Genomic DNA, 26,429 nt, shown 5'->3' with positions numbered 1-26,429 from the left:
CATCTGACAGTGAGCTCGATTAAATGAAATGTAGCGACCCACTGGTAAAAAAACGACATTCAACAGTGACATCTAGTGTCTTTAGTAGCAAATTGCATTAAATGTATCGAACAACACAGTCATACACAGGAATAACTGTTTTCAGGCTTTTCGCATTACTTGAAATGTTTATTTAAGTTTTCTCAGGGATTTTCCAACATGCATGAGTATAAGGTCTCGCGTTATGAATAGGGTGCCCACTAAGAGTCGCAGGCGTTTATTCTTGTCCCCTGCATTATTGAGGCAAAACAAAGTCAGTTGTCTGTAAGCCATTTAGACTATTATGTTTACTTCACTGCTCTTGAAAAGGAGCTTCTATCAAGGTTTGGAGGAAGCGGTGTATGTTAGAAATGGGCGTTTTCCCTTCATGCTCCTTCTCTTGGTAGTCCATGTGATAAGTCAGTTTGAGAGAGCGTGAATAATTTGGTCACCAGTGAAGAGGGAATCCGTCGAAGGCTGTCCGGCCACTCTATGGGGACATCTCATTAAGTACTTCTTAACAGTAACGGCAGCGCTCACTAATATCACAGTTTTCATTAGTTTGTTATAATACAGAACGCAGAAACGTATATAGTGCAAAATGGTAAAGCATCCCACAAAGCGACACGATTTCATTTTCTAAACGTGGAGCAAAGGCAGCAACAGTAGTTATCCAAGCTTATTTAACTAACTGACAAGGGCGTAGGAGACCCCAAATTTCTTCGGGGGGAGGGGCAAGGGCTAGTCATGGACGACCTTGGGGACATCCGAACCAGGGGTGGGACTTGGCTCGAAGATCCAAAGCACAAACTGAGCTATCAAAAGATGTAAAACGAACAAGTATCATGAAAAAATACGACGAAGACTTTACAATTAAGAAAAATAAATATAAACATTTCTCATTGTCGCCAGCATTAGCAAATATTTCGCTGACACGAGTACTTGTTATTGGAAGTAACTTTTTTTTAAAAAAACATGAAACATTCAGGAATACTCCCATACCCTGTAGACGTTGCTACGATTTACCCAAAATGTTTGTCATGTTTTCTAAATAGCGTATATTGTTAATAAATGCGAAACAAGGCTTTATATTAACGATATGTACATGACAATTCTGTGGAACACATATACTGTAATGATTATTTATTGTGCTCTCAAACTGAGTGGCTAATATGAAACACAGTAAAGTAATGTGAAAGCCATAAGGCGTGCATAACTCAATCTGATCAAATAGCGAAGCCAAGATTTGAGTCCAGGCCTGCTAACTGCGCAGCTCTAGATTATAAAAGTTACATCTTTATCTCTTCTACTTAATACCTAAGGCCAGTGATTTATATTCAGTTATTCAATAATGTTAATTCAATTAGTGTCACAATAAAAATCTGCTTATCACACCTTAAATCAAACTGACACTATACACACACACACACACACATATATAGGGGTGTAGTTGTTAGATTTAAATGGATTGCTTGTGTGTTTGGATTGTTTTTGCAGACACCGATGAACTAACTCAGTCACAGAACATGTCTGTGTTCCCGCGCTTTGCAGGAGTTTTTTTATCTACACACCAAACTGTTCCGGGGCTCTGAGACCACTTAATTTTAGTAATTATTTAACTGTTGTCATTGAGATATTGACCCTCCCAAAATCAGGTTTCTCGAGTTTGCCAAGTCTGCAATAACATGAAACTGCATTTCCTGCACCTCCCCCCTCCCCCCCCCCCCAAACTCGGCTGGCAAGCCTCGCTTTATAAACAGAACAGTATTAGGAGAGGTTCAACATCTTGATGCCTGCCATAAATAATTAACAAAAATAGGTCTAGAGACCCACAGAGTTTGTTTCTTCAAGTTACAGTTCTTCAAGGAGACGTGGGTGAGGAACAGCATGGCTTCAGAGTCATGCTCTGTTTGCCATTGTTTATACACCTGCTTATATCTCAAAATATTGGGGGTAGTGTCCAATGAGCCCACGTGCTCCAAAATGAGTGTGGGGGTAATGTCCGCCCCACCCCCACAGTTCCTACACCCATGCCAAGTGTCAGAATGCATGCAGCGCTCACTCACTGACACTCAAGTTAAACTGACAGACCCAAAACACTTCTACATTATACACAATATATTGTAATAAAAATATCCGACAGACAGCAGTAGCCATCAAACAAAATCCCTATATTTTAACTACTTTCACTTTCCTTTGCACAGAATTTCACCATACATGTGCAAGCCTGACCCATCCACACCCTGCCCTCCAAAAAGACCTGCACTGTGACTGGCACCTTTAGCTGTGCCATGCAGCATTATTATTCTTTATTTAATTTCCAAAGCACACGATTGCCTAAAAAGTGTCCTGGCACTAAACAGACTATTACAGTCAATCACATTATCACCCACAAGTACCTAATAAATAGCCATGTTTTGAGAGAGTTGACAAACTGGCCAAGATCCAGTGAGTTTTTCATAGAAATTGCTATGTCGTTTCACAAGCGGACAGCTTGAACTGAGAAAGCTCTACCTCCGGCCTGAGAGAGTCTGTATTTACTCTGCATTAGAAAGCTAGCTTCTGTTGCGCTCAGCAGGCAACCAGGGCAGTAGCTTCTAAACTGCCTCTATAAATAAACAGACCTCATCATGTGAGCCCTGTAGACCATGCAGAGAGATGCAATAAGAATCCTCTTTCCTACTGGTAACCATGCAACATCTTCAGTGCTGGAGAGGCTGATGAAGTTTGAGAAAGAGAGGAAGCCAAACGTGCCACCACATATTGTATACAAGCCAACTGTTTGATCAGCATGATGTGTGGAAGTCTGTACTCTCTATGTCATGTGAAGTTGAAGTTATGTTGTTTTTAATATGATAAGTCACATCAATGAGTCATTAAACAGGAAAGTCTAGTGTCAGCTCCTGGCTCCAACGCACTTTGTGCTACGTGGCATGGAAGACACCGTATTTTCAAGTGATTAATGCAAAGAATTAACAAAAAATCACTATCTCTGCAAGCAAAGATTGATGAATGGCACCTTCAAATTCATTAAGCCACCAGAGGCCTAAACAAGACTGTTCAATAAGTCATAGCCCATGATGGGTTAAGGCAGATATGGATGACAGGGCTGCAATAAGTTCCCAGATGAATTAGTACCTCACACTATGTAATGTGTATGAATTATATGCATACTAAATATTGAAGGCAGGATATTGAAGGTACAAAACACAGAGAAAAAATTATCAACTGGTAAATCAGTCTAGAATTTCTATACTAACCTCCACATATATTTACCTACATAGTGCATATGTCTTCAAGATATCAGATTTGGAAATAGGAATAGTAAATCTAAACGTCCCTAGATGCACTTACTTTTCAATACGATGTCACTCATTATTCGGTCTTTCATACTCTTGTATGTTGATATTCTTCACGTCGATATTTAGTAGTACAATCATTGAGGTCATGTTTCACTGTATCTGGTGATGACATATTCCTCTGTATCCCTGATGAGGAAGCCACTCCCGTTATGACTATATCCAACAAGACAATTATGGCTGCTTTTAAGTGTTATGCATGGAATTTTATACACTGTTTGTTATGATACATTATGTAAAGTGTGTTGGTAGTTTAATCTCAATTTAGAAATAATGAATTTCCTGCGATGTCAGATCGAACACAGGGGTAATCAATAATGCCTTCATTCCCTCTTTGGTCCATCACACAATAGTTGATTACATTAATTGCATAAAACTGAACACAGCATCATAAAAAGTGTGCTGTTTGGTATCCAGATATCCATGTCTTCCAATCCACAGTCAATCTGCAATTAGATATGTTAACTAGCCAGTTTACAATCCATGTCAACTAACATTCAAGGCCCTAAGAGACATCTTTGTAGGACTAACCATTCCTCATGACATTAATCTGTGGAGACGCATATGCGCACATTAACACATGTGAATGCTTCCATGCACACACATAGTCATGCACATGCAGGCACTGGTCTTTTAAATATAATCTTCTCATTGCCACAGAAGGTTTTCGGGGAGAGACATGACATACATACCTAATGGAATTTATATTGCATATGTAAGTCCGTATGCAAATTATCAATTCCAAATGTCTTTTATGAATAAGCTGCAAGATTCCAAAATATTTTCACACCTCAGGTTTACCATCATTTCCCAATTATCCGATTTAAGCAATACGTACAACAACATACGAACACTGATAAATTATGTACATATTGGCCCTCATTACAACCCTGGCGGTCCAAGACCACCAGGGCTGTTCTGGAGGAAGCACTGCCAACAGGCTGGTGGTGCTTCCCAGGGCATTACGACCGCGGCGGAAGCGCCGCTGTTGCACTGCCGGGGCCGGTGGTTTCCCGCCACAATGGCCCCGGCGGTTGTTATCCGCCAGGGCAGCGCTGCTCGCCGCGCTGCACAGGGGATTACGAGTCCCCGTACAGCCAGCCTTTTCCTGCCAGTTTGAACCGCCAGGAAAAGGCTGTTGGTACGGGGAATAGTGGGGCCCCTGGGGGCCCCTGCACTGCCCATGCCAGCCCCCTGACAGGGCCCGTGCAGCTTTTCAGCAGACAGTGAAAAGCGCGACGGGTGCCACTGCACCCGTCGCACGGCCGCAACACCGCCGGCTCCATTTGGAGCCGGCTCCTGTGTTGCGGCCGAGATTTCCGCTGGGCCGGCGGGCGGAAACTAGGTTTCCACCGACCGGCCCAGCGGGGATCTCCAAATGGCCGCGGCAGGGGTGCGGCTGCATTGGCGGCCGCCCAGCGGTCAGATCTCAGCAGGCGGCTTCAGCTGCCCGCCAAGGTCGTAATGAGGGCCATTATGTTGTAACTGCCAGTTTCGCACCTCAAATTAATATAGCACACTGACTCTCATAAGGGATCGCAGCAACACATCATCTCGAAAATGGCAATGTTTTCCTGCTTTTACAAACCATGAATCTTTAGACCAATTTAATTTCTTTGGCATTGTATTTATGTGATCTTGGCAATCTATGTGAGAAAGGTTTTATTATGATTTAGATATGCCTGCTAATCTGCTACAGTAAGCTTTAGATGCGTTGTCAGTAATGTTACAATGAAGGCCTCCTTTAAGGACTTGACGTGAAGGCCCCATCCATGGTATTGCTTTCTGCATCCTCACTTATCTTGAAATTAATTCCTTTAGTACGAGTTTCTGTTATGTCACTTGTGAAAGCCACATTATGGTATTTCCGTCACCTTTACTTTTGACATTAGTGATAAAATGTCAGAGAACAGTCAATTTTAGAACAGTTCTTATGAAAAGAAGAGAATGCCATTTCAAGTAAATTGTAGGTTCAGCAAGTGCCTCTAAAGTGGATGAAGAACAATGTGATTCAGCAGATTGACGATCTAAGCAAATATTTGAACACATAATTTGCCAATATTTTGAGTTATGGGTTTCACTTTGGCACTGAATTAAAAATTCATACAAAGTACATTGATAAAACAGACCTATAAACATTTATAAGTAATTCACGGATGCCTCATTTAGTTGATAATAGTAAACACATAATATAAATGTATTTTTTAGCTTAGACATGTCAGATTTGTATGTTGAGTCCTTCAAATTAAAATGAACACGATCTATACATTAATGCACATCCTCTTACCTCAGGGGAAGCCCGGATAACATTTTCTTCAACAATGTTGTACCTCTCCATCAGATCTCCTGTTATTCCTCCATTGACTATAAAGTGTGTCCAACCTTGGTTAGACAGATTGGATTTTGGGGTTTCTTGATCACATTTTGTGGATTCTGCAGTCAAGTACAAATTGTGCTGCTGCCTTTGGCAATATAAAACTTCACCTCCTCCATCCGGGCAACAGTTTGGATTCTCTGCTTTTCCTCTGTCATTTCTAACTTTTATGTAATGTAACGAAGTGAAAAGTACAATGCAGAAGATAAATATACTCGAAATGAAAGCTATGGAGATAATTAAATAGGAATCCAGGTTGGTGTGGTAGTATTCATCCTTATTTGCACCCCTGTAGTCCAATTTCACTTCCGGGTTATTTTCTGAAAGTGAAACTGTAACAGTTGCTGTTGTTGAAAGGGGCGGGTTCCCATGATCCTTCACCAGGATAATAAGCTTTTGTATTTCCGGATAACTCTCTCCTAGTGGGTGTCTGAGACTAATTTCCCCTGTGTAGCGACCAACTCTGAAAGGAATCTCCATTGTTGATCCCTTAAATTCGTAGGTGAGCCAGGCGTTGTTTCCAGCGTCTGCATCAATTGCTCTTATTTTGGTCACCATATAGCCAGTGTTTGCAAACCTTGGAACTAGTACCATCTCTGCAGAGTTAACAGCTCTGGATACTGTATAAAATATGGTTGGTGGATTGTCATTTGCATCTTGGATAAATACGGTCACGTTGGTCAAAGCACTAAGGGAAGGAGATCCATAATCCTTCGCTTCAGCCTGGAACCATAAGACTTGCACCTTCTCATAATCAAAAGGCTGCAGAGCAGAAATGACCCCCGTCTCTGGGTGAACAGAGAAGAGACTGAGAACAGGCATGACATCCACGTTGTTTTCTAACAAGGAATATCTAACACGTGCATTGTCACCTGTGTCGGGGTCAAGGGCGAAGACCTGGAGAACATGAGATCCGGGTATGTTATTTTCTGGAACACTGATCACATAGGATGACTCTGAGAAGGTGGGAGGGTTATCGTTCACATCAGATACAGAAACCACAATAGTCTTCATGGCCGACAGTGGGGGCGAGCCCCCATCTGTGGCAACAACCGTGATTTTGTACTCAGAGGCTGCCTCACGGTCTAGAGGTTCCTTCACTGCTAGTGAGTAGTAGTTCTGGTATTTTGACTCTAATACAAATGGAAGATGATTGGGGAGCTGGCAGCTGACCTGTCCATTCACCCCCGAATCCTTATCGGTCACTGTGAAAAGGCCAATGACCAGTCCAGGCTGAGCGTCTTCTTTCACTGGACTGGAAAAAGAAGTCACTTCCACTTCCGGGGCATTGTCATTGATATCAACAAGTTCCACCACTACCTTGCAGTGAGCGATCACAGACAATGGGCCCTTGTCTTGCGCTTGCACATTAATCTCATGCACATGGGATTCTTCGTAATCAAGCAGTCCCTGGACATGTATTTCGCCCGTCTCTGCATTAATAGTAAATAAGTGTTTTATGCTAGACATACCACGACGGCTGAAAGAGTATATGATTTGTCCATTATCCGCTACGTCCAGATCGGAGGCATTTACTCGAATTAACAGGGTCCCTACTGCTGTATCCTCCGGTACCTTTACCGTGTACACAGATTTATCAAATAATGGCGGATTATCATTCACATCCTGAACATCAATTATAATTTCTGACGTACCTGACCTCTTCGGGGTTCCCCCGTCCGCGGCTGTAATGGTCACGTGATGCTCAGCCTGCTGCTCCCGGTCCAGGGGTTTCTTCAACACCAGCTCTACAGACTTACCTTTACAGTCGCTGCTTTCAGTCTTTAGAGCAAAAAAGTCATTATTGCCAAGGTGATAAGTGCAAAGAGCGTTTGTACCAACGTCTGGATCAAAGGCTCCCTCTAGCGGAACTTGAAAGTTAGGTGGCGTTGACTCAATGATTGTAAAGCGGCTTTCACTCGCTGGGAAAAGAGGCGCATTGTCATTAATATCCACGATTTCTACCTCCAGGCGGTGAAATTCCAACGGATTGTCCATCACGACCTCCAGGTTCATCACACAGACGGCGATGCTGCCGCACAGGGCTTCCCTGTCCAGTATTTCTTTAGTCAGTAAAGCCCCGCTCTCCATACTTACCGTGAAATACTGCACCTTGGTTTTATAATTCAGACTAAATTTCCGTCCGTCCAGATCCCTCACGTCCACGCCCAGGTCCCGCGCCACATTCCCCACCTCGGTGCCGGCTTCCGACTCCTCCAGCACCGAGTAGCGAATCGGTCCCTCAGCCCGTCCTCGGCAGCAAAGGAGCACAACCGTGAAATATAAAAAATCGGGAACAATCCACTCTCTGGATGCAAACCCCATTCCAGGATGAAAGAGGCTCGACCAGCGCTGTCTCCGTTGAAAGGATGCTCAAATTATCAGCTGTGAAATGCAACTGACGGCCCTCACACCAAATGTATCCTAACCATATCAACCTCACCCTGCTCCGATCTGATTTGAGGCCCGATGAAACCGAAGAAAGAATACGAAAAAATAATAAGCTGTTTTAATTTCTTGGCCAACGAACAGCGGCATCTAGTGTCCGTATTTATAAATTGCATGACTACATCCAGCTAGAAGTTGAGAAACAACAGTTACATTTATATCTCATTTATCTCAGCGTCTTACTTTCTTTTGTTTGATACGTGTCAGTGCAATGACCCACTTTAAGGCTAAACTTTTTATTATAACACCTATGAAAACCCCTCAGTATTACGAGTAGTATGTTCCCTAACAGGAGGAGGTTTAAGCCTGACCTTCATATCCTTTAAGTATAACAAAAGCCACTGACTACGAGGAACTGACACTACTGCGACTTATCTGTAACTTGACACCTGTGCTAGCTTTGACGGTTCATACGTATGCGGAATGCTGCACTTCCTGTTCGCTCTTCGGTAAACCTCTTGCGATTTATCAAACAGGGCTTAATTTAAGATAGTTTTGCTGACTTGCGTACCAGTGAAAACGTATTCTCCAGAGTCTGATATTTCACTGTACACAGGCCCCTGCATTTCAATAACTGACAAATGTTACAGCTGCTCTGAAACACCCTTTACAATATTTATTGTTAAATAAATATATCATAATAGATCATCAGCACAAGTTGGTCAACTCTAAAAATACCAAACCAATCGACTCTTCTTCTCTAGGGAAAAGTTGTGCAGCCACTCTTCTTGCACATTAGAGACTAAACATATTTCTAACACATTAGTACAACCCAATTATGACAGTAACCCTACATTACCTGCATCATTCATGCACATAGGAAGGAAAGATAAACAACCAGCGACACAGTGCTCACAACAACTAAAAGACGAAAGACCAGAGAACACAAAATGACATGACAACAAAACCCCTCAGAACCAAATGATATCGTCCCCAAAACAACGTAACTTACAGAAATAATATAGTAAACATTAAAGCCATCTCTTTCAAAACAAATGTGATGCCACCAGAAGAAGCAAAATACTATTAGATAGAGTTAAATTTAGCTTCAAAGCTTAACAAACCCCGTTTCCCTAGATGACAGAATAGAACATTTAGCTGATTATGTTTAAGCAAACCTATAAAGTCAGTACTATTCGTCAAAAGTAAGGTTTTGGCTTCACCTCACAAACCATTCAACAGAAATAAACTTACACAGGGGACACCTTTCCTTCATTTAGGCCAACCCACTATTAAACTCTCTAAAGAATGTAATGAGACATTCTATGGTAGATGATCCGATTTGTGCCTCACCAACCACATACTGACTTCATAACATTTACCCCTCCTATGGAGAAATGTCTTTGCCTGATTGTCTCAAGGCAGGACAGATCAAGAGCATTTTTAAACACAAAGAAAACAAATTGAAGATCTCAACAACTTCATTGACATCTTTCCATCCTCAGGCAATATCCTAGAAAACCAGCTGTGGGTTTCATCTATGGTTGGAAGGTGTATGGGTTTAGCGTGCTCTAAATGTAAAGAGGTAGGTGTCATCAGCGAAAGCCTGTAATACAGTGCACGCATGCTGGGCAAGCACGAGGCAGCATCTTTACAAGCTGGTCTGAGAGTAAACTGAGTTAAGTACACCAAATTGAGGAGGGCACCGTCTTTTTTAAAACGAACGTTGGCCGTAGCCTGCATGTATGACTGGAGATAGATCAATACCTTTTGTCTTAAAAGTAAGGGGCAGGTTGTTAGCCATGAAGGGGGTTGATGCTCTGCTATAATGGTGCAGCTAACAGGACACTGCCTTTAGGTGATCCACTGTCATTCAAGGGCGTGTAAATATATAAATGTAATACACATTTTTAAGAATATAGGTTGACGAGCTGTTGCTTGAGGGATAAGTGACACCTACGAAACCCAGAGCAGACAAAGAAAAGAGAGATAAAAAAGAGTTCGCTGAGATTTACTTCGACACAGCCCTCTGAGGTCACCGAAAAGCAGGAAAGCACATATACACATTGGCTGCTGAGAACTACTGGCACATTTATTCATCTATTTACGTTTTGTTATTCCCGGTCATTCACAGGATTTTTTTTTTACCACAAATGGCGCCATGCTCTGTAACTTTTTGCCACAAATGGTATTTAATTCCATGAAGAGGACTAGTACCATAATTTCAGAAGTTTCATGTAACAAGCATGATGTAAAATTCCTCCTCAAATTATGTCAATTGTGCCTACGTAAGTCAATTTCACCAGCTCATAGTTGAGGCCTCCCAATTAGATCCTTTTGGTTCTGAAGATCCATCACCAGATCCACAGATCTGAAATGGCTAATGGCAGAGAAAACTCCTTTACCGTCACTTTGGTCGGATCACTTGGCAGTCCCATTTTTCGATCTCAGTTGCTTGCAGTTGTAACCATACGTCTAGGACTTTCTCAGCCCAGCCTTGGCATCGGGGAAGAGAGTTCGATTTTAATTCTTATCTCTCAGCCCATTCTACTTCCTTTTCAGGTGATGAACCAGTAGATTGCAATCTCTTCCAAACATGGATAACATCAACTGTAGATCGTTCAGCCACTTTAAAATCAAATTATACAACTACTTAAAGTCATCCTGCCCTTTGGTTCACCCCTAGCCTTTTAATATAAAGGAGTCATAGTCTCCAGCTTGGAGGGAAATGGCGTATGTCTTTAACAGCTACAGAAAAAGGCGCCTTTGCCGCTTGTGTAAACTCATACCGTAGAGAGATTAGTTCGGCCAAATCCGACTATTAGCACCTATACCTTGCAACACTATCTGTGACAGCCCGCACCTGAGAGAACTTTCTCTCATTTTGGAGCAGGAATTGCTTAAACTATAGAATGAATGTTCAGGATTACCAATGATCCCTGTGCTACTCATGCCTACAATTAGGAGCGTCTGATGCAGTGCCCTTTCTTTGCACCTAATTAAATTCAACAGTTGAATCTGTATTGTTTGCTGCGCCCTAGAAACAAGCATTCTTAAAAAACCTAATGTTGATCCATACACCTGCTAATTTCGGGCAATTTCTTTGTTGCTACCCTTGGCTAATTTGCTAGAATCACATATCAACTCTTTACTCACTAAATTGTAAGACACTAACATTCTCTTGCTTGCCACACAATGTGGTTTAGTCAGCCAATAGTACAGAATGATTACTCTTCATGGTGACTGAAAGTCTGAAACATCTGTTAGATAAGAAAGACACGGCTGCCTTCATATTACTGGATCTTTCTGCAGCCTTCAACACAATTTCCCATACGATTTTTATGTGTCTTTGGGGTGAAACTGGTGTTGAAGGTCCCGATTTAGAGTGGCTTTCAGATTTTTTGAATTAGCAACATCAATCTGTGAGTCTCCTCCCTTACTCTTCCACCCCTGATCCGAGTGGATGTGGGATGCCACAGGGCTTTGCACTAAGCACAACGCTCCTTAATGTTTATATGGCCCCTTTGGCCAAACTCATTAAAGACTTTGTCATTAAGGTGTTGTCCTTATCAGATGGCCCATTACAAATTGCCCCTATGTGTATGGAGGATGGGCAAACCCGTTACAAATTTAAACAATATTTGATGTCAGTTGCCATTTGGAAGTCACAAAAACACCTACAATTAAACTAAGATAAAACCGAGGGCCAGATGTAGGAAAGGATTTGCAACTCGCAAACGGCAAAAACTGCCGTTTGCGAGTTGCAAATCGCATTTTCCTATGCAGAAATGCATTCTGCGAGTCGGACCGACTCGCAAAATGCATTTCAGAATTGCAAATAGGAAGGGGTGTTCCCTTCCTATTTGCGATTCCTAGTGGTATGCAATACCATTTGCGACCGCATATGCGGTCGCAAATGGTGTTGCAGTTACCATCCACTTAAAGTGGATGGTAACCCACTCGCAAATTGGAAGGGGTCCCCATGGGACCCCTTCCAGTTTGTGACTGGACCCAAAAACATTTTTTCAGGGCAGGGAGTGATCCAAGGGACCACTCCCTGCCCTGAAAAAATACCGAAACTAAAGGTTTCGGTTTTTTTTTGAAGTGCAGCTCGTTTTCCTTTAAGGAAAACGGGCTACACTTAAAAAAAAAAAACTGCTTTATTTAAAGCAGTCACGAACACGGAGGTCTGCTGACTACAGCAGGCCTCCATGTTTGCGAGTGCCCATAGTCGGTATGGGGCCGCAATTTGCAACCCACCTCATTAATATTAATGAGGTGGGTCATTGCGACCCCATACCGACTCGCAGACGGTGTCTGTGACACCGTTCTGCATAACATTTTGCGAGTTGCAAATAGCGAGTCGCTAAGACTCGCTATTTGCAACTCGCAAAATGCTTCTTTACTACATCTGGCCCTGAATCTCTAATTATTCATTACAGTCATCAAATCTTGACAAACAAGTGGTGGCCAGGTGAGCTGGGCTCTCCTCTGTGTCTGGTTTAATCCGTATGCAACATGGAAGTCAGATTTGATTCTCAATTATCATTTTGGCAGCAGATCCAGTCTATAACTGGTACTTGCTTTGGCTAAAAACACTCAGTGAAGTCCTTCCTTTTTCATTTCCATAGCCAGGGAAACCAGGTTCAGGCGTTAGTCACTTCTGTTCTAGACAATTTGAAAAACTCAGACTTCAGATTGTCCAGAATGCAGCAGCAAGACTGCTATTTCATGTCCCAAGGCATAGTTCAGTTATTTAGGACTAAAGGATCTTCACTGGCTGCCACTGTCTAAATGAATTAAATTTACAAAGTTATCTCATATCTAAAGAGCTGTTAATAAAGCTGGGCCGAATAGTCTGCAGAATATTTCTTTTCTTCTACACTCCTTCAAGACCCTTAACGTCAGCTAAGACTTATGTCCTACAACCAAGCAGGCTTTGACGGTTAGTCAGGTGGAAGCTATGTGGTGGTTTTGGTTAGGGAACAGCTTGCCGCTCGCACTCTGTTCCACCTCAGATAGATATTTCTTTTTAAAACAAATCTCAAAACCTGTCTTTTTAGGCAGGCTTTTAATCAGAGCTCGCTTTGGCTCATTGGGGTCTTCGTCCATTTAGGTTCTTGGTTGAGTCAGTATTAATCAAGTAATAGCGTCTAGAAACTTTTTTCTGAGCATTCACTCGAGCTTTAGAAGCCCGTATTTTCATTTAATTTTCCTTGGCCAAACAGAAGCAAGTATTTCTCTTTATGCCCAACATGAGCACCTTTTAAAATGCCAGTTTCTCAAAAAACCCTGAATGGATTAGCACCAAGAGAAGGCACTTCCTTGAGTATAGCCTTTGTACCAAATGTGGTGTAATTCCTTTCAGCTGTTTTTTTCTGTATGAAGAGCAAAGAATCCTGTGAAAAATAAAATGGGAAATGCCACTCAAGAGCCTTTTTTTCTTTGCACCGCTTGACAGATCTGTATAAAACTTGCCATGAAGGATCCAAGGTGTATGTGTTTTTTTTTTCATTTTCATGGAGAGTCACCAAATGGTGGCAAAGTTATTAAGAAAATCTAAACTGCCTTTCCCATAAAAAATCTCTCTCTAACATATGTACACATACACATACAGGGTATTTTGTTGCTGTTAAATATATTTGAATATAAGCCTTACTGTCTGAGAAATAGTGCCTGTAACTGCTTGACGGGACCGCGGATGGACAGTGCATCTAGACAAATTGACTAATTGGTGGATATGAGAGGGTTGCTACCGCATTGTGGCCTACAGCGTTGAAGCAAGGGATTACAGTGGTAATTCTTCTGGATATATACACACAAATATATATTTATTACCTAGTGATGGTCGAAACTAGGTAGTTACAGTTAGGACCTAGTTTCTATAGAAAAAGCATTTTCTAACTTGCCTAAATCTTTGGCACCGGTTGATGAATCTTCACCAAATTTTCCAAAACAAATTACCAATTATGTCAGATGCTGTCTGGAAGGTTTTGGGATGATCTGTCAAGTGGGAGCTGAGAAAAAGGGGCGGTCCAAAACGCTTTTACCCCATTCATTTTTCCATAAGGATTTTGAAAAGCGATAGCATAGAAACCACTAGACGTAATTACACTATATTTGGCAGAAAGTTAGGGCCTGGTTCAAAAACCAACCTTTTTGTGATTTGGTGCAAATCCGTTCAGTAGTTTTAGTGAAATTAAAGAAAATCAAAATTTGTATACATATGTACACAAAGGAATCACAACCTCTTCTGGGGTGCTAACCCCCGGGACATAGCTGTTTGCTGTGGCTTGGCAGCAGCTTTGATAGCTGCTGCCAAGCCATAGCAACAACTCTGCTCTGATGAAGGAAGAGCTGTCAAACAGCTCTCCTTTCACATTGGAGCAGAGGTTTCCTCTGTGTGCCTGCCCTTGGAGATGCGGGCAGGCACACAGAGGAAATTACTCTCACAGAGAGCAATCTCTGTGACAGCAATGCAGGCTCCAGTAGGGGGCGGGGGCAGCTGGGACTGTAGGGCCTTAAGGCTCCCCCACAGTCCCCAGGTGACATAGTGGGGCCCAGGAAATGGGGTGCCTGGGGCCGAGATCGGCCTAGGAGGGGGGATGCATGGCGCGCCCTCCACCATAAAAAAAAAAATTAGGCCAGGCCTCAGGGGATGGGGTCCCCAAGGCTGAGATCAGCCTGGGGAGGGGAGGCCGCAGATCTCCCCTGCTCCCCCAGAAATTAAATGATTGGCTGCAGGGACTAGTCAAAAGCCAGGCCCTGCACACAATCCACACTGTGCGTTGCTGAAAGCGGGCTGGGTGGTTATAGTGGTTGGCCACAGGGCTGGCCGCAGGCCAGTCCCTGTGGCCAACTCCAGCTGCACACGGCCAAAGGCTGTGCGTGGCTGTGGTTGGATTAACATATAAGAATGAAAATTACTATACGTTAAACATACCATAGAAATTAACTGAGACAATGCAGTGCTAATTACCTCTCAAATTACGGCACTCATACCATCTTTGATAACATCATTGATAATTTCAATGTAATATTTTCAGTAACATTTCTGACGAAAAAAACTGCATGGTGGTGGCCATGGTTACCTTGGGGTAGGAGTTATAGTTTCTTGAGATAACTCTAACCATAGCAGGTGAATTTCTACAGTTTTGTACGTTTAAGATGGGGGAATAACTATAACATCTGTGTAACCTTTGCTTTAAAAAAAATATATATATATATACATATATATATATATATATATACACATATATATCTATATATATCTATATATATATATATATCTATATATATATATATATATATATAGATGTATATATATATAGATATATATATATGTGGCCCCTGTCAGTGCGTGCTCCATTAAGTCAGTGCTCATGTCAGGGATGGGCCAGCCCTGTAAACACTTCTCCACCAAATGACACAAAGTCAAACACGGCACAGACAGGAATCCTTGTGCTTGAAATTTATTCTTCCAACTTAGATGAAATACCCAAACACCACCGACACGTTTCAACCACAAAGTTCTTGATTATATATATATATATATATATATATATATATATATATATATATATGTGGAGGCAAGTATAGTAAAGCTGTATTTAATATTAGCTGTTAGTGGCAACATTATTAATGAAGATACATCTTTCTAGAACTAGAGCATAACTACTGTGTTGCTATCTTTTAACTACAATACTAGCAATACCTGTTTCTCTTAGGGAAATGTAATAAGCACATAACATGATTGAGCAGTTAGCAGTGTTTATATTTTCTTTTAACAGTTTACTGTGTTTTATGAATACAATGCTTGTAGTCCTTGTTTTATCTTTATTGTTACTATCTTCAGTCAGATACCAGGGTTTGAATGCTACCGTCTTACCACATATCTTTATTGTTACTATCTTCAGTCAGATACCAGGGTTTGAATGCTACCGTCTTACCACATATCTTTATTGTTACTATCTTCAGTCAGATACCAGGGTTTGAATGCTACCGTCTTACCACATATCTTTATTGTTACTATCTTCAGTCAGATACCAGGGTTTGAATGCTACCGGTCTTACCACATATCGAAAATATGTAGGATGATCATGAGAATCATATAACATTATATACGCCATGCTATCAAAGTCCAGGGCTACCTTTGGGAGGATGTTTCCAAGAATCCTGAAAGGACTCAGCCTCACCACCCCTACGTAATGTGTGATGTGAGCAAATGTTTTATAATATCTGCCCGTGTCTTTGATTACATAATGCTGCTGAACCTGCGTAATAATCCTCTCCCATCTTCCTATGGTAGAGGTTGTACCCTCCCACTATGCATAGCTACATTGAATTTTTTAAAATATATTCTATCAATTGTTTTAGAGTATATTTCATGCAATTTACTAATTAGACACAAAAACAAATACTTCTGTGCCTTACAGACACAAGTCTGAGTGTTTGTACATACAGCATTATGAGAACGACAGGGGAAAATGCTACAGCTCAATTTTTCTGTCAATTGTTTAAGAATTTTTTTTTTCACATTAATACTCAACAGTTCCTGCATTGTCCCAATTTTGCCCCTCAAGCCAGCGTACTATTTATGTATGAAAGAACTACTGAAATATGTGTTATGTGGTAGTATTTAATTAGTGCCTATGGACATTTGCTACTGTATTCTAGATTACCCATGCACAGAATCAAGCACCAGCTCTGGGTTCTGGTACAGTTGCAGGGGCTGCACACAGCCTGCATGTACACCATAAAGCCGTCCTGTGAGGTAGCTATTGCGCCATAGAATCTACCCAAACACCATAAAGCAGCACACCGCATGTCCAGTTGACTGAAGTATTGCATTTCCAAGAACTCCTTTGCAGTAGTGGGGCGCGGAAGGGCGGGGCAGGGAGTTGGGCGAGGGGTGGGAATGAACATTAATTTAATTTAAAAAATAACCACTTATCTTCACTCCCCGCCACTCCTCTCCTCCGCCGCAGGATACAGGCACAGGCTCCCAGTCTGCCCTGCGGCCAATCCTGAAGCTGCTCAGGACAGTGTCAGGATTGGCTGGGAGCGCCCAGCCAGGGTGCTCCCAGACAGACTGGAAGCCTGTGCAGGCTCTCTCCAGCCCGCAACTGTGTTGCTGGGCTAAAGAGAGACTTCTGCGCACGTGTGTTTGGCCGGCCCGAGATGGCCAGCCAAACATACATGCACAGTAAGGGGGAGTGCTGTGCACTCTCCTTCACTGCTCGTCACCCCTGTAGCCCCGCCCCTTTACCAGAAAACAATAATAATCTCAGTTTATTATTGTTTTCTGGTAAAGGTTTTACAGCTGCCATTGCTGCCGGAGGAGAGGCTCCTCTACACTAATGGAGGAGCTGCCTCTGCTCCTTTGTCTATGACAGTCAACACTGAGGCAGTGTGCAATACCGCAGTGCATGATACAAATGTCATAGAAAACTGAATGAAGCACTAGCTGAAGGGAAGGTGAAACAATGCAACCAAATTCTAATTGGGGCTCACAAGAAGCACGATGAAACAAGCTCCTACATGCAACAAAAGCTGAGAGCAGCCACACTTAAATTATTTAGTCAATGCGGTTCTATAGGAACCGTATTTTTTTTTATAAAATCAAAAACCCAGTGGGGGAAACAAAGACACCCCAAAATCCATAATCATTATTTGCTCCAATATTAACTTATGCAGGCATTTTGAATAGCCAGTGCAAGTATTTAAGTCAAGGAAACTGGAAACATGACAATGCAAAGAGCTCCAAACATTTAATTAACATGTAAGTTCAACACTAACCCCAAGTGGGCTATCTGGAATAATATTTCAATCGAACATCTGAGTCAAGAAGTATGTGAAAGGACAGAGGGGTTAAGGAGATGCATGTAGTGTATTAATGGTATTGGTATCTTGGTGAGAATTTTCAAAAGGGCTGACTATTTACAGTGCCTTTTTAGGGTGTTAAAATCACCAAAACCGTGGAGCTCTCACCCCCTTCGCCCCCCAAAATGCCCCCAGAATGGCTATTCATGGAGGTTGATGCTGTAGACTCTATTTACAGTCACCAGTGGCTACTTGGTGAGAAATTTTACACATGAAAGGTTAAAGGCATAAATCAGTGAAGTCTGGTAATATGTATTTTTATTTTTTATTAAGTGGTAATGTAATTTTCTCTTTGAGAATAGTTTGCAACAGGGGATTCTCTGCTAGAGAAATTACCACCATCATGGTTTATCATGGCAAAGATTGTCCTCCAGCGGAGAGTACAGGGTTACATGTGTATTTGTTTCTGGCATAGCTAGAGGATGCAAATGGGTGCTTCCAGTGCTTTGCCTCAATGCATAAAGATATTATTGGCATCATGCACACTGCATGTGAACAATATCACCTGGGGCTCATTAGATATTTAAACCCATTCTCAATAACTTTGATCAATTTTTATCACATCTGTCTAACTTTTCTAGTGGCACACTATTATAACTTTATCTCCAAGCCTACCTCTGCCCCTCTCCCTTATTCTACCTGCACAGTTAGCGCCAAACCATAATCCTTTCTTCATTAAGGCAGCTCCAGCGCAATTCATAGATGTTATATTATTATAGTCAGGCAGAAAATGTGGAAAAAAATCAATGTGACAGGCAGCACTTGACATCCTTTCTCTTAGCTTGCTCCACACGCTTGTACTGTGATGCAGAAGTGTTTTGTCTGTCTACAGCCTAACCCCTAATCTGTCACTTCTCAGTGCAACTTTTAAGCCAGCCTCTCAACCCTTCTTCTTGCCGGGGTAACTACAGGCATGGTTAAACCTCTTACAAAAAAGCAGATGCTCCTAAGCTCCTAGATGTCTGTAGCTATCTTTATCAGGATCTCATGTCCAGGCAACGGATTTTCCTTGTCACTTACCCTAGGCTGCAAGGGTAAACTGCCAATGAATTCTATCAGTTAAAGTTAGAAGGATGTTCTAAATTGAAGGCTATCATGAAGGTCCTCTGCTGGTTTAGGGATGGTCTTCTTCTAGTTTGAGGTGATGTTATTGCAAGTGTTTACATTCTTCCTTATTAGCATGTTTAGCGGTTAACAGAATTCTGAAGGTGTGTTGTGCATTACACTTTTATGCTGCAACTCCTTCCTCCCATTTATCATTTAAACATCTACAGGACCCTCACAGGAAGCCTGGCGTCGTTCATGTTCACTGCCCACAGGACTATGAGATAGGCCTCCAAGACTTCCACATCTGCCATTGTTCTGCCGTGAACCTCTGCTGTTGCCACCCAGAACCCATCTCCATAAGTCCAGGACCCACATTGCACCTGTCTTTTATGTGTTTTGCTGAACTATGAATTGTCTTTGGTGTCTTACATTTGCTTGTTTTTATGGTTCAGCTCATTTATTCTAACTTTGCTCCGTACTGAAAGGATTCCAAAATGTGACCAGGAGTGGAGACACCGAGAGCCTGATTCACAAAGAGATTACGCATAGTAAAGTTACGAGTGCACAGACTCCGCCCAGCGGACTCTCTGTAGTGCGTTGTGCAGAGATTCTGCCATGAGTGCACAGGCTCTGCACTCATAACTTTACTACATATAAGTTCCTTTGTGAAATGGGCCCACAGCATATGGCTGCAGATGCGCAACCCACTGATCTTTTTTAATGAACTTATTTCTGGACTGGTAAAAGAGGCTATTTCCAGCATTGTTGTGTAGAGTACCTTTCAGTTGCTAAGCTGCTGGGTTATTGCATGTTTCTATAATTCAACTTTGATTTTCATTTAATGTTCACAATTTATTTTGGAAAATGTTTAACCAGCCCAAGAATATATTGACTGAATTTCGATTTAAAAAGCAGTTGTCATTAATGGCTCGCACAAAGTATCTACTGTTCCTCAGTGCCATCGATGCACAATCTTTGTTTGCACAATCAAATCAATCACATCATCAGAACATACATGTGATCAATACTATGAGTATGCAAAATTACATATAATTATGTGAAATGCAAAGCTGTCATTTTGACCTATATTGTAGTGTGAAGTGCTTCCTCGCTCAATTTTTTGATGTAAGGATGAATTTAGCGCTAAAAAAGTGCAAAAATGACATCCCGTTGCTCCTATGTGTTCATATGAAATGTTTACCACAAATGGTGTGTAATTATGCAGAGTGGCATAATTTCTGGAATTTTGCATAAGAAACATAACATGAAATTGCCCAAATTGCCCAAATTATCCCAACTTAATTTAAATTCCACATCAGGCCTAATCAATGCAGTATCCTAATGCCTGTCCTACAGTTTGTCCTCTGTACTGCATGTGTGTTCTCCACCCACATGATAGTTTCTTCATTAACAGTAATAGAGTGGGCAATTATAGAAACTTTGGAGTGTATGTAAGCTTGCATAATAGGCACCACATAAATTCAGCCCGAATCTCCATGAACCAGAGTGAGCCTCCTGCTTTAATTAGCAGTCTGCAAGATACATTACTGGTCTGTTTGAAATTCGTATAACTAGACACAATGTTCCATAAAAGATTGACAATAGTTTTCTACCTTTATGCTATATTAATCTTTGGATGCACATTTATCTTAACATTTCATCCAGGGAAATTGATTCTGTCACTATTCACAGGACCAATGTCAGGGGCATTTGGAGTGAGCTGTGGATCTTTGTACAGTACACTGGCTGTGGTTTCAAAGACTCGAAGTTATGTCATTTTTTGTTATGTGGCTTTCTACGGCATCACTTCTTGTTAGGTTAGAATGTTTGTCATTTTTTTTTATTGAAATGTCTACTTGTAGATGTAGTGTGATTTTTTTTTTGCTAGAATAGTTTCTTGGTCATCTATCAGACACTGTAAAGCAAAGTATGACCCCCTTTCTGATAGGCTTGAAGCTTCCCTGAATGAAACGATCAGGATTGGTAAGATAGCCTATGGATGGCACAAAAAAGACTATGCCTCTTGCATATGTGCGTGATAACCTGCACACTCCCACTACATCAGAGAAGCAGCGCTTAGTTTGTAAAAGAATAAGTGTCAGGGCAGAACTTTTTTCTCAGAAGCCAGACATCAGCACTGTAGAATGTTAGGGTTACTGAATACCAAGGTTATCTAGTTTTGATTCCACCTTATGCACTTTCATCCGCCATCCTACACTCACCCTGTACCTCACTCTTTCATATTTTGTGATTCCTATTTTTCCATTTGATGCGGATTTCCAAGTTTCTCTTCCTCCTTCTTTCCCACCTTTCTGCCGTCTTCTCTCTGGTTCTGGGTCAGTGTCTAATGATGACAAATAAGCTGCGGTCCCCAAAAATGAGTACTGGTAGTCCCCACCTGCCACCTTTAGCTCAAATTAAGCACTGGGAGAGCTATTTCCTTTTTCTAATGTATTCATGAGCATTTTAACCAGGCCCTCCTACAGCGTTATTTGGCCACTGTGCTTCCTTGTTTAACACTGACATCTAGGAGCCCCTTCCGCTGTGTGAAGTGGCACCAGAATGCAATTTCCAAATTATCATCTATCATATTTAGAGTGTCCTCATTAGTGTTTACAGAAATATCACATTATTTAAGTTAATAATAGAAAATCTACAATGTCCTAATTAGTGTTTACAGAAATATTACACTACTGAAGTTAATAATAGATAATCCGCAATAAGTTCTAATTATTTACAAAAATATCACACTATTAAAGTTAATAATAGAAAATCTACAAACAATGCAAAAATATTTTGTATAATGATAATTAGGACACAAATATTTATTTCAGATAATATTTAGGGAAAAAGACACCCTGGCACACCCTCTCAGTGTATTAAGCAAATAATGCAAGGTCTTTTCACATCCTGTGGACCAGCATTGTGTGTTGTTACTCTAGTACTCTAAGAGATGAATGAGTGAGTTCTCATAAATATATGCTGCCTGTTGTAATCTTACTTTACATATCGTGTCTTTTCATTCAAGTGCACTTGACTGATGATTGTGTGTGGCAAAGGCAGAATTAGTCTGTTAGCAGTTTTGCTCTTATATCTCTTGTGACTTGCTCCGACTAGTGTCTTGTTGAAGGGTGTAGCCTGGTTTTGTTCCAAAGCAAGCCAGTCTCAGTGTTTAGGCCTAGCCTGCTGACAGCTTTTTCTATCTGTCGATAAAAGCCTATTAAGAACAATCTAATACATGGCTCAGCCACTTATTCATATTTTGGAGATTTCTTCTATATCTCCATTTCTTACTTAGGACTTGATGGGTATTGGATATATGCATGTGTTTTTCCCACTCAGAAGCATTTCAAGTCTCACCAACTGGCGTGTATCCTTCCCATTGACTTCCACTGCAGTATTCATGAGGGACAATTTATTCAACCTTCCTCTATCCCTGCTTTTGTTTCCATCGCTTTTGTGTGGTAAATTCTTCTCTTTCCTCTCCAATCGATCTTTATTAATCACTCCATTGTTGCTTGTGTCATCATTCCCCTTGCACTTTCAACACCGCCTGCCCCTCTATCAATTGCTGGCCATTGCGATCTAGTGTGATAGATTTCAAGAACTACCATCAGAAAATGGGCACCACAGATGCACGTGCATCCACTGTAACCATGGTTGTCTTACGTTTCTTAAAATATTAAAAACGGATTCAGGCATAGCAACGCGTGAGCGCATGTATCTGTGGCAGCCATTTTTGAATGACTATAAAGTTTAGAGAGCTTCATCCAGACATGGAAACCACTGATGCACAGATGCCCACTATGGCCAGTTTTTAATGGAGTTTCATATATTTTACAATTTTTACAAATCACCGATGATAATATCATGTTTGAGAACAATGTTAATGTCAGAACAACCCTTACAAAAAAAAACTGAAAAATGTAATTTCAAGAAAGCATTTTCAGGTCTGAAAAGTGTTTCAAAGTAAAAAGGCTACACAGTAATTTGGATTATTGCAATAGTAAGTGGATTTAAAAGAAATGTCATTTGTAAGCTTTATGTAGATTTTTAATTAAAAGACCAATCAGGGTGAACTGATGAATATTATCAATAAACTTTCATTAGACACATTAATGATAGTTCATGATAGTTAACATGTAGTAGTAACATTTATTTTCTGCGGCATTATGAAAGAAAAATGTGGTACATTTTAAAGGCTATAAGCATAATAATTACAGTTATGTGCATCCTCTTACCTCAGTGGATGTATGAGTAACATTTCCTTCAGCAATGCTGTATCTCTGCATCAGATCTCCAGTTAGTCCTCCATTGACTATAAAATGGGTCCACCCTTGATTAGACAGGTTAGATTTTGGGGTTTCCTGGTCACATTCCGTGGATTTTGTAGTCAAATACAGATTATAGTGTTTGCTTTGAGAAAATGTTGATTTGCCTCCTCTTTCGAGACAACAGTTGTCTTTTTCTGTTTTTTCTTTCTCCGTTCGAACTTTTATGTAATGTAAAGCACTGGAAAGAATAATGCACAATATGAATATACTGGAAATGAAAGCTATGGAGATTATTAAATAAGAATTCAGGCTGGTAATGTCTCTATCATCCTTATTTACATCCTTATAGTCTGACTTCATCTCCAGGTTATTCTCTAGTAGTGACACTGTAAGTGTTGTTGTTGTAGAAAGGGGTGGGCTCCCATGATCCTTCACCAGGATGATAAGCTCATGTCTTTCCAGGTAACTTTCTCCCATAGGCTGTTTTAGGGTTATTTCCCCTGTATATTGACCAATCCTGAATGGAACCCCTATTGAAGATCCTTTAAATTCATAGGACAGCCAGGCGTTGTGTCCAGAGTCTGCATCAATTGCTCTTATTTTTGTCACAATATGACCAGCATTTGCTGACCGTGGCACCAGTACTGTGTCCGATGCGTGAACGCTCCCAGGCAATATATGGAATATAGTTGGTGAATTGTCATTTGCATCTTGAATAAATACTGTCACATTGGCCACTCGACTCAGGGAGGGAGAACCATAATCCTTTGCTTCAACTCGGAAATGCAAAACCTGGAGTTTTTCATAATCAAAAGGCTGCAGAGTAGAAATAACTCCAGTTTCTGAGTGAACTGAGAACAGACTGAGAGCAGACATGGCTTCCACGCTGTTTTCTAACAAGGAATACCTAACACGAGCATTGTCACCTGCATCCGGGTCTGTAGCCGAGACCTGGAGAACATGAGATCCAGGCATATGATTTTCCGGAACACTGATCACATAAGACGACTCTGAGAAGGTGGGAGGATTGTCATTCACATCAGACACAGAAACCACAATAGTCTTCACGGAAGATAGAGGGGGTGAACCCCCGTCTGTGGCAAGGACCGTGATGTTGTACTCAGAAGATGCCTCACGGTCTAGAGATTCCTTCACAGACAGTGAGTAGAAGTTCTGGTATTTTGACTCTAATCGAAATGGAAGATTATTGGGAATTTGGCAGCGGACGTGCCCATGTAATCCAGAATCTCTGTCAGTCACTGTGAACAGAGCAATGACCTGTCCAGGCTGAGCGTCCTCTTTTACTGGACTAGAAAAAGAAGTTACTTTTATCTCTGGGGCATTATCATTGATATCAACAAGTTCCACCACTACCTTGCAGTGAGCAGTCATAGACACTACGCCCTTGTCTTGCGCTTGCACACTGATCTCATGCACATGGGATTCTTCGTAATCGAGATGTCCCTGGACATGTATTTCGCCCGTCTCTGCATTAATAGTAAATAGGTGTTTTATGCTAGACATACCACGACTGCTGAAAGAGTATATGATTTGTCCATTAGCCCCTTCGTCCAAATCGGAGGCATTTACTCGAATTAACAGGGTGCCTACTGTTGTATCCTCCGGTACCTTTACTGTGTACACGGATTTATCAAATACTGGCGGATTATCATTCACATCCTGAACATCAATTATAATTTCTGACGTACCTGACCTCTTCGGGGTTCCCCCGTCCGCGGCTGTAATGGTCACGTGATGCTCAGCCTGCTGCTCCCTGTCCAGCGGTTTCTTCAACACCAGCTCTATAGACTTACCTTTACAGTCGCTGCTTTCTGTCTTTAGAGCAAAAAAATCATTATTTCCAAGGTGATAAGTGCAAAGAGCGTTTGTACCAACGTCTGGATCAAGTGCTCCCTCTAGTGGAAAATGTATGCCGGGGGGCGTAGACTCAGCGACAGTAAACCGGCTTTCACTCGCTGGGAAAAGAGGCGCATTGTCATTAATATCCACGATTTCTACCTCCAGGCGGTGAAATTCCAACGGATTGTCCATCACGACCTCCAGGTTCATCACACAGACGGCGATGCTGCCGCACAGGGCTTCCCTGTCCAGTATTTCTTTCGTCAGTAAAGCCCCGCTCTTCATACTTACCTCGAAATACGGCACCTCAGTTGCATGTGTCAGACTGAATTTCCGTCCGTCCAGATCCCTCACGTCCACGCCCAGGTCCCGCGCCACATTCCCCACCTCGGTGCCGGCTTCCGACTCCTCCAGCACCGAGTAGCGAATCGGTCCCTCGGCCCGTCCTCGGCAGCAAAGGAGCACAACCGTGAAAACAGAAATCCCAGGGACATTCCAGTGCCCGACTGCAAACCCCATTCCAGTGAGCCGGAGACTCGGCTAACGTTCTCTACTCCAAGGAATGCTTACATTAACAGATGGAAAATCTTGCTTTCATCCTCGGCCAACACATATTCCAAGACTATCAACCCCTGACTGGTCTCATTTGACAGGAAACTCGAGCAGCAAAACACATTAAAAACCGGAAGTTTCTATATTGCATAGACAGTGTACAGCGACATCATGTGTCCTTGCTGGTAAACTGCAGAAATATATTTAAGGAAAGTTAAAGCGAGTAAAATCTTTCATTTCATATGGTTCACATTTTCTAAAGTTATAATTTAGCTTTTTTAAGTGATATTATATTATATATATTTATAAAATTACACCAGTTTCTACATGAACCTCCCGGGAGTAGTGGCAATTTGTTAAATATAATAATTATATTCAATCATTGTTCATTCTATTGTTCAGACCTGTGTCATTTGGAGAACAATGACTAATATGATGGGACTTCATTATTTACTTAACAGGTGAATATTGAATTACTCAAAGGCGGATGAGTCACTCTATATGGGGGGCATTTCATTAGTTGAAGAATGTAGATGAGGAACACTTGCTTGCTTTATTAGAAAACCATAAGCACGAGTGTAAAGTGTCATGCTAAAGCAAAGCCAGGATCTTTTCCAAATTCAGTGCTACGGAAACAATCGACAGCAGTTAAACAATAGTTAAAAAGGTGGTTTT

The 26,429-nt window shown here is 41.5% G+C and overlaps 2 protein-coding genes across 8 annotated transcripts in view; both read right to left on the bottom strand.

The window, feature by feature from the left end:
• The window catches only part of LOC138245659 (protocadherin alpha-C2-like), a 557,250-nt gene that overhangs the window by 391,970 nt on the left and 138,851 nt on the right, over window positions 1-26,429 (bottom strand). The window lies entirely within an intron of this gene.
• On the bottom strand, window positions 240-25,817 carry LOC138245732 (uncharacterized). Its single transcript, XM_069199595.1, has 3 exons — window positions 23,310-25,817; window positions 5,665-8,103; window positions 240-269 (listed from the first exon to the last, which is right to left on the bottom strand). The coding sequence occupies exons 1-3, from the start codon at window positions 25,719-25,721 to the stop codon at window positions 240-242; spliced, it is 4,881 nt and encodes a 1,626-aa protein (XP_069055696.1). The 5' UTR covers window positions 25,722-25,817.

Source organism: Pleurodeles waltl, chromosome 7 (assembly GCF_031143425.1).
Source record: "Pleurodeles waltl isolate 20211129_DDA chromosome 7, aPleWal1.hap1.20221129, whole genome shotgun sequence".
Lineage (NCBI taxonomy): Eukaryota > Metazoa > Chordata > Amphibia > Caudata > Salamandridae > Pleurodeles > Pleurodeles waltl.
The sequence above is the reverse complement of the archived record's forward strand: the minus strand, read 5'-3'. Positions and strand labels throughout refer to the sequence as shown.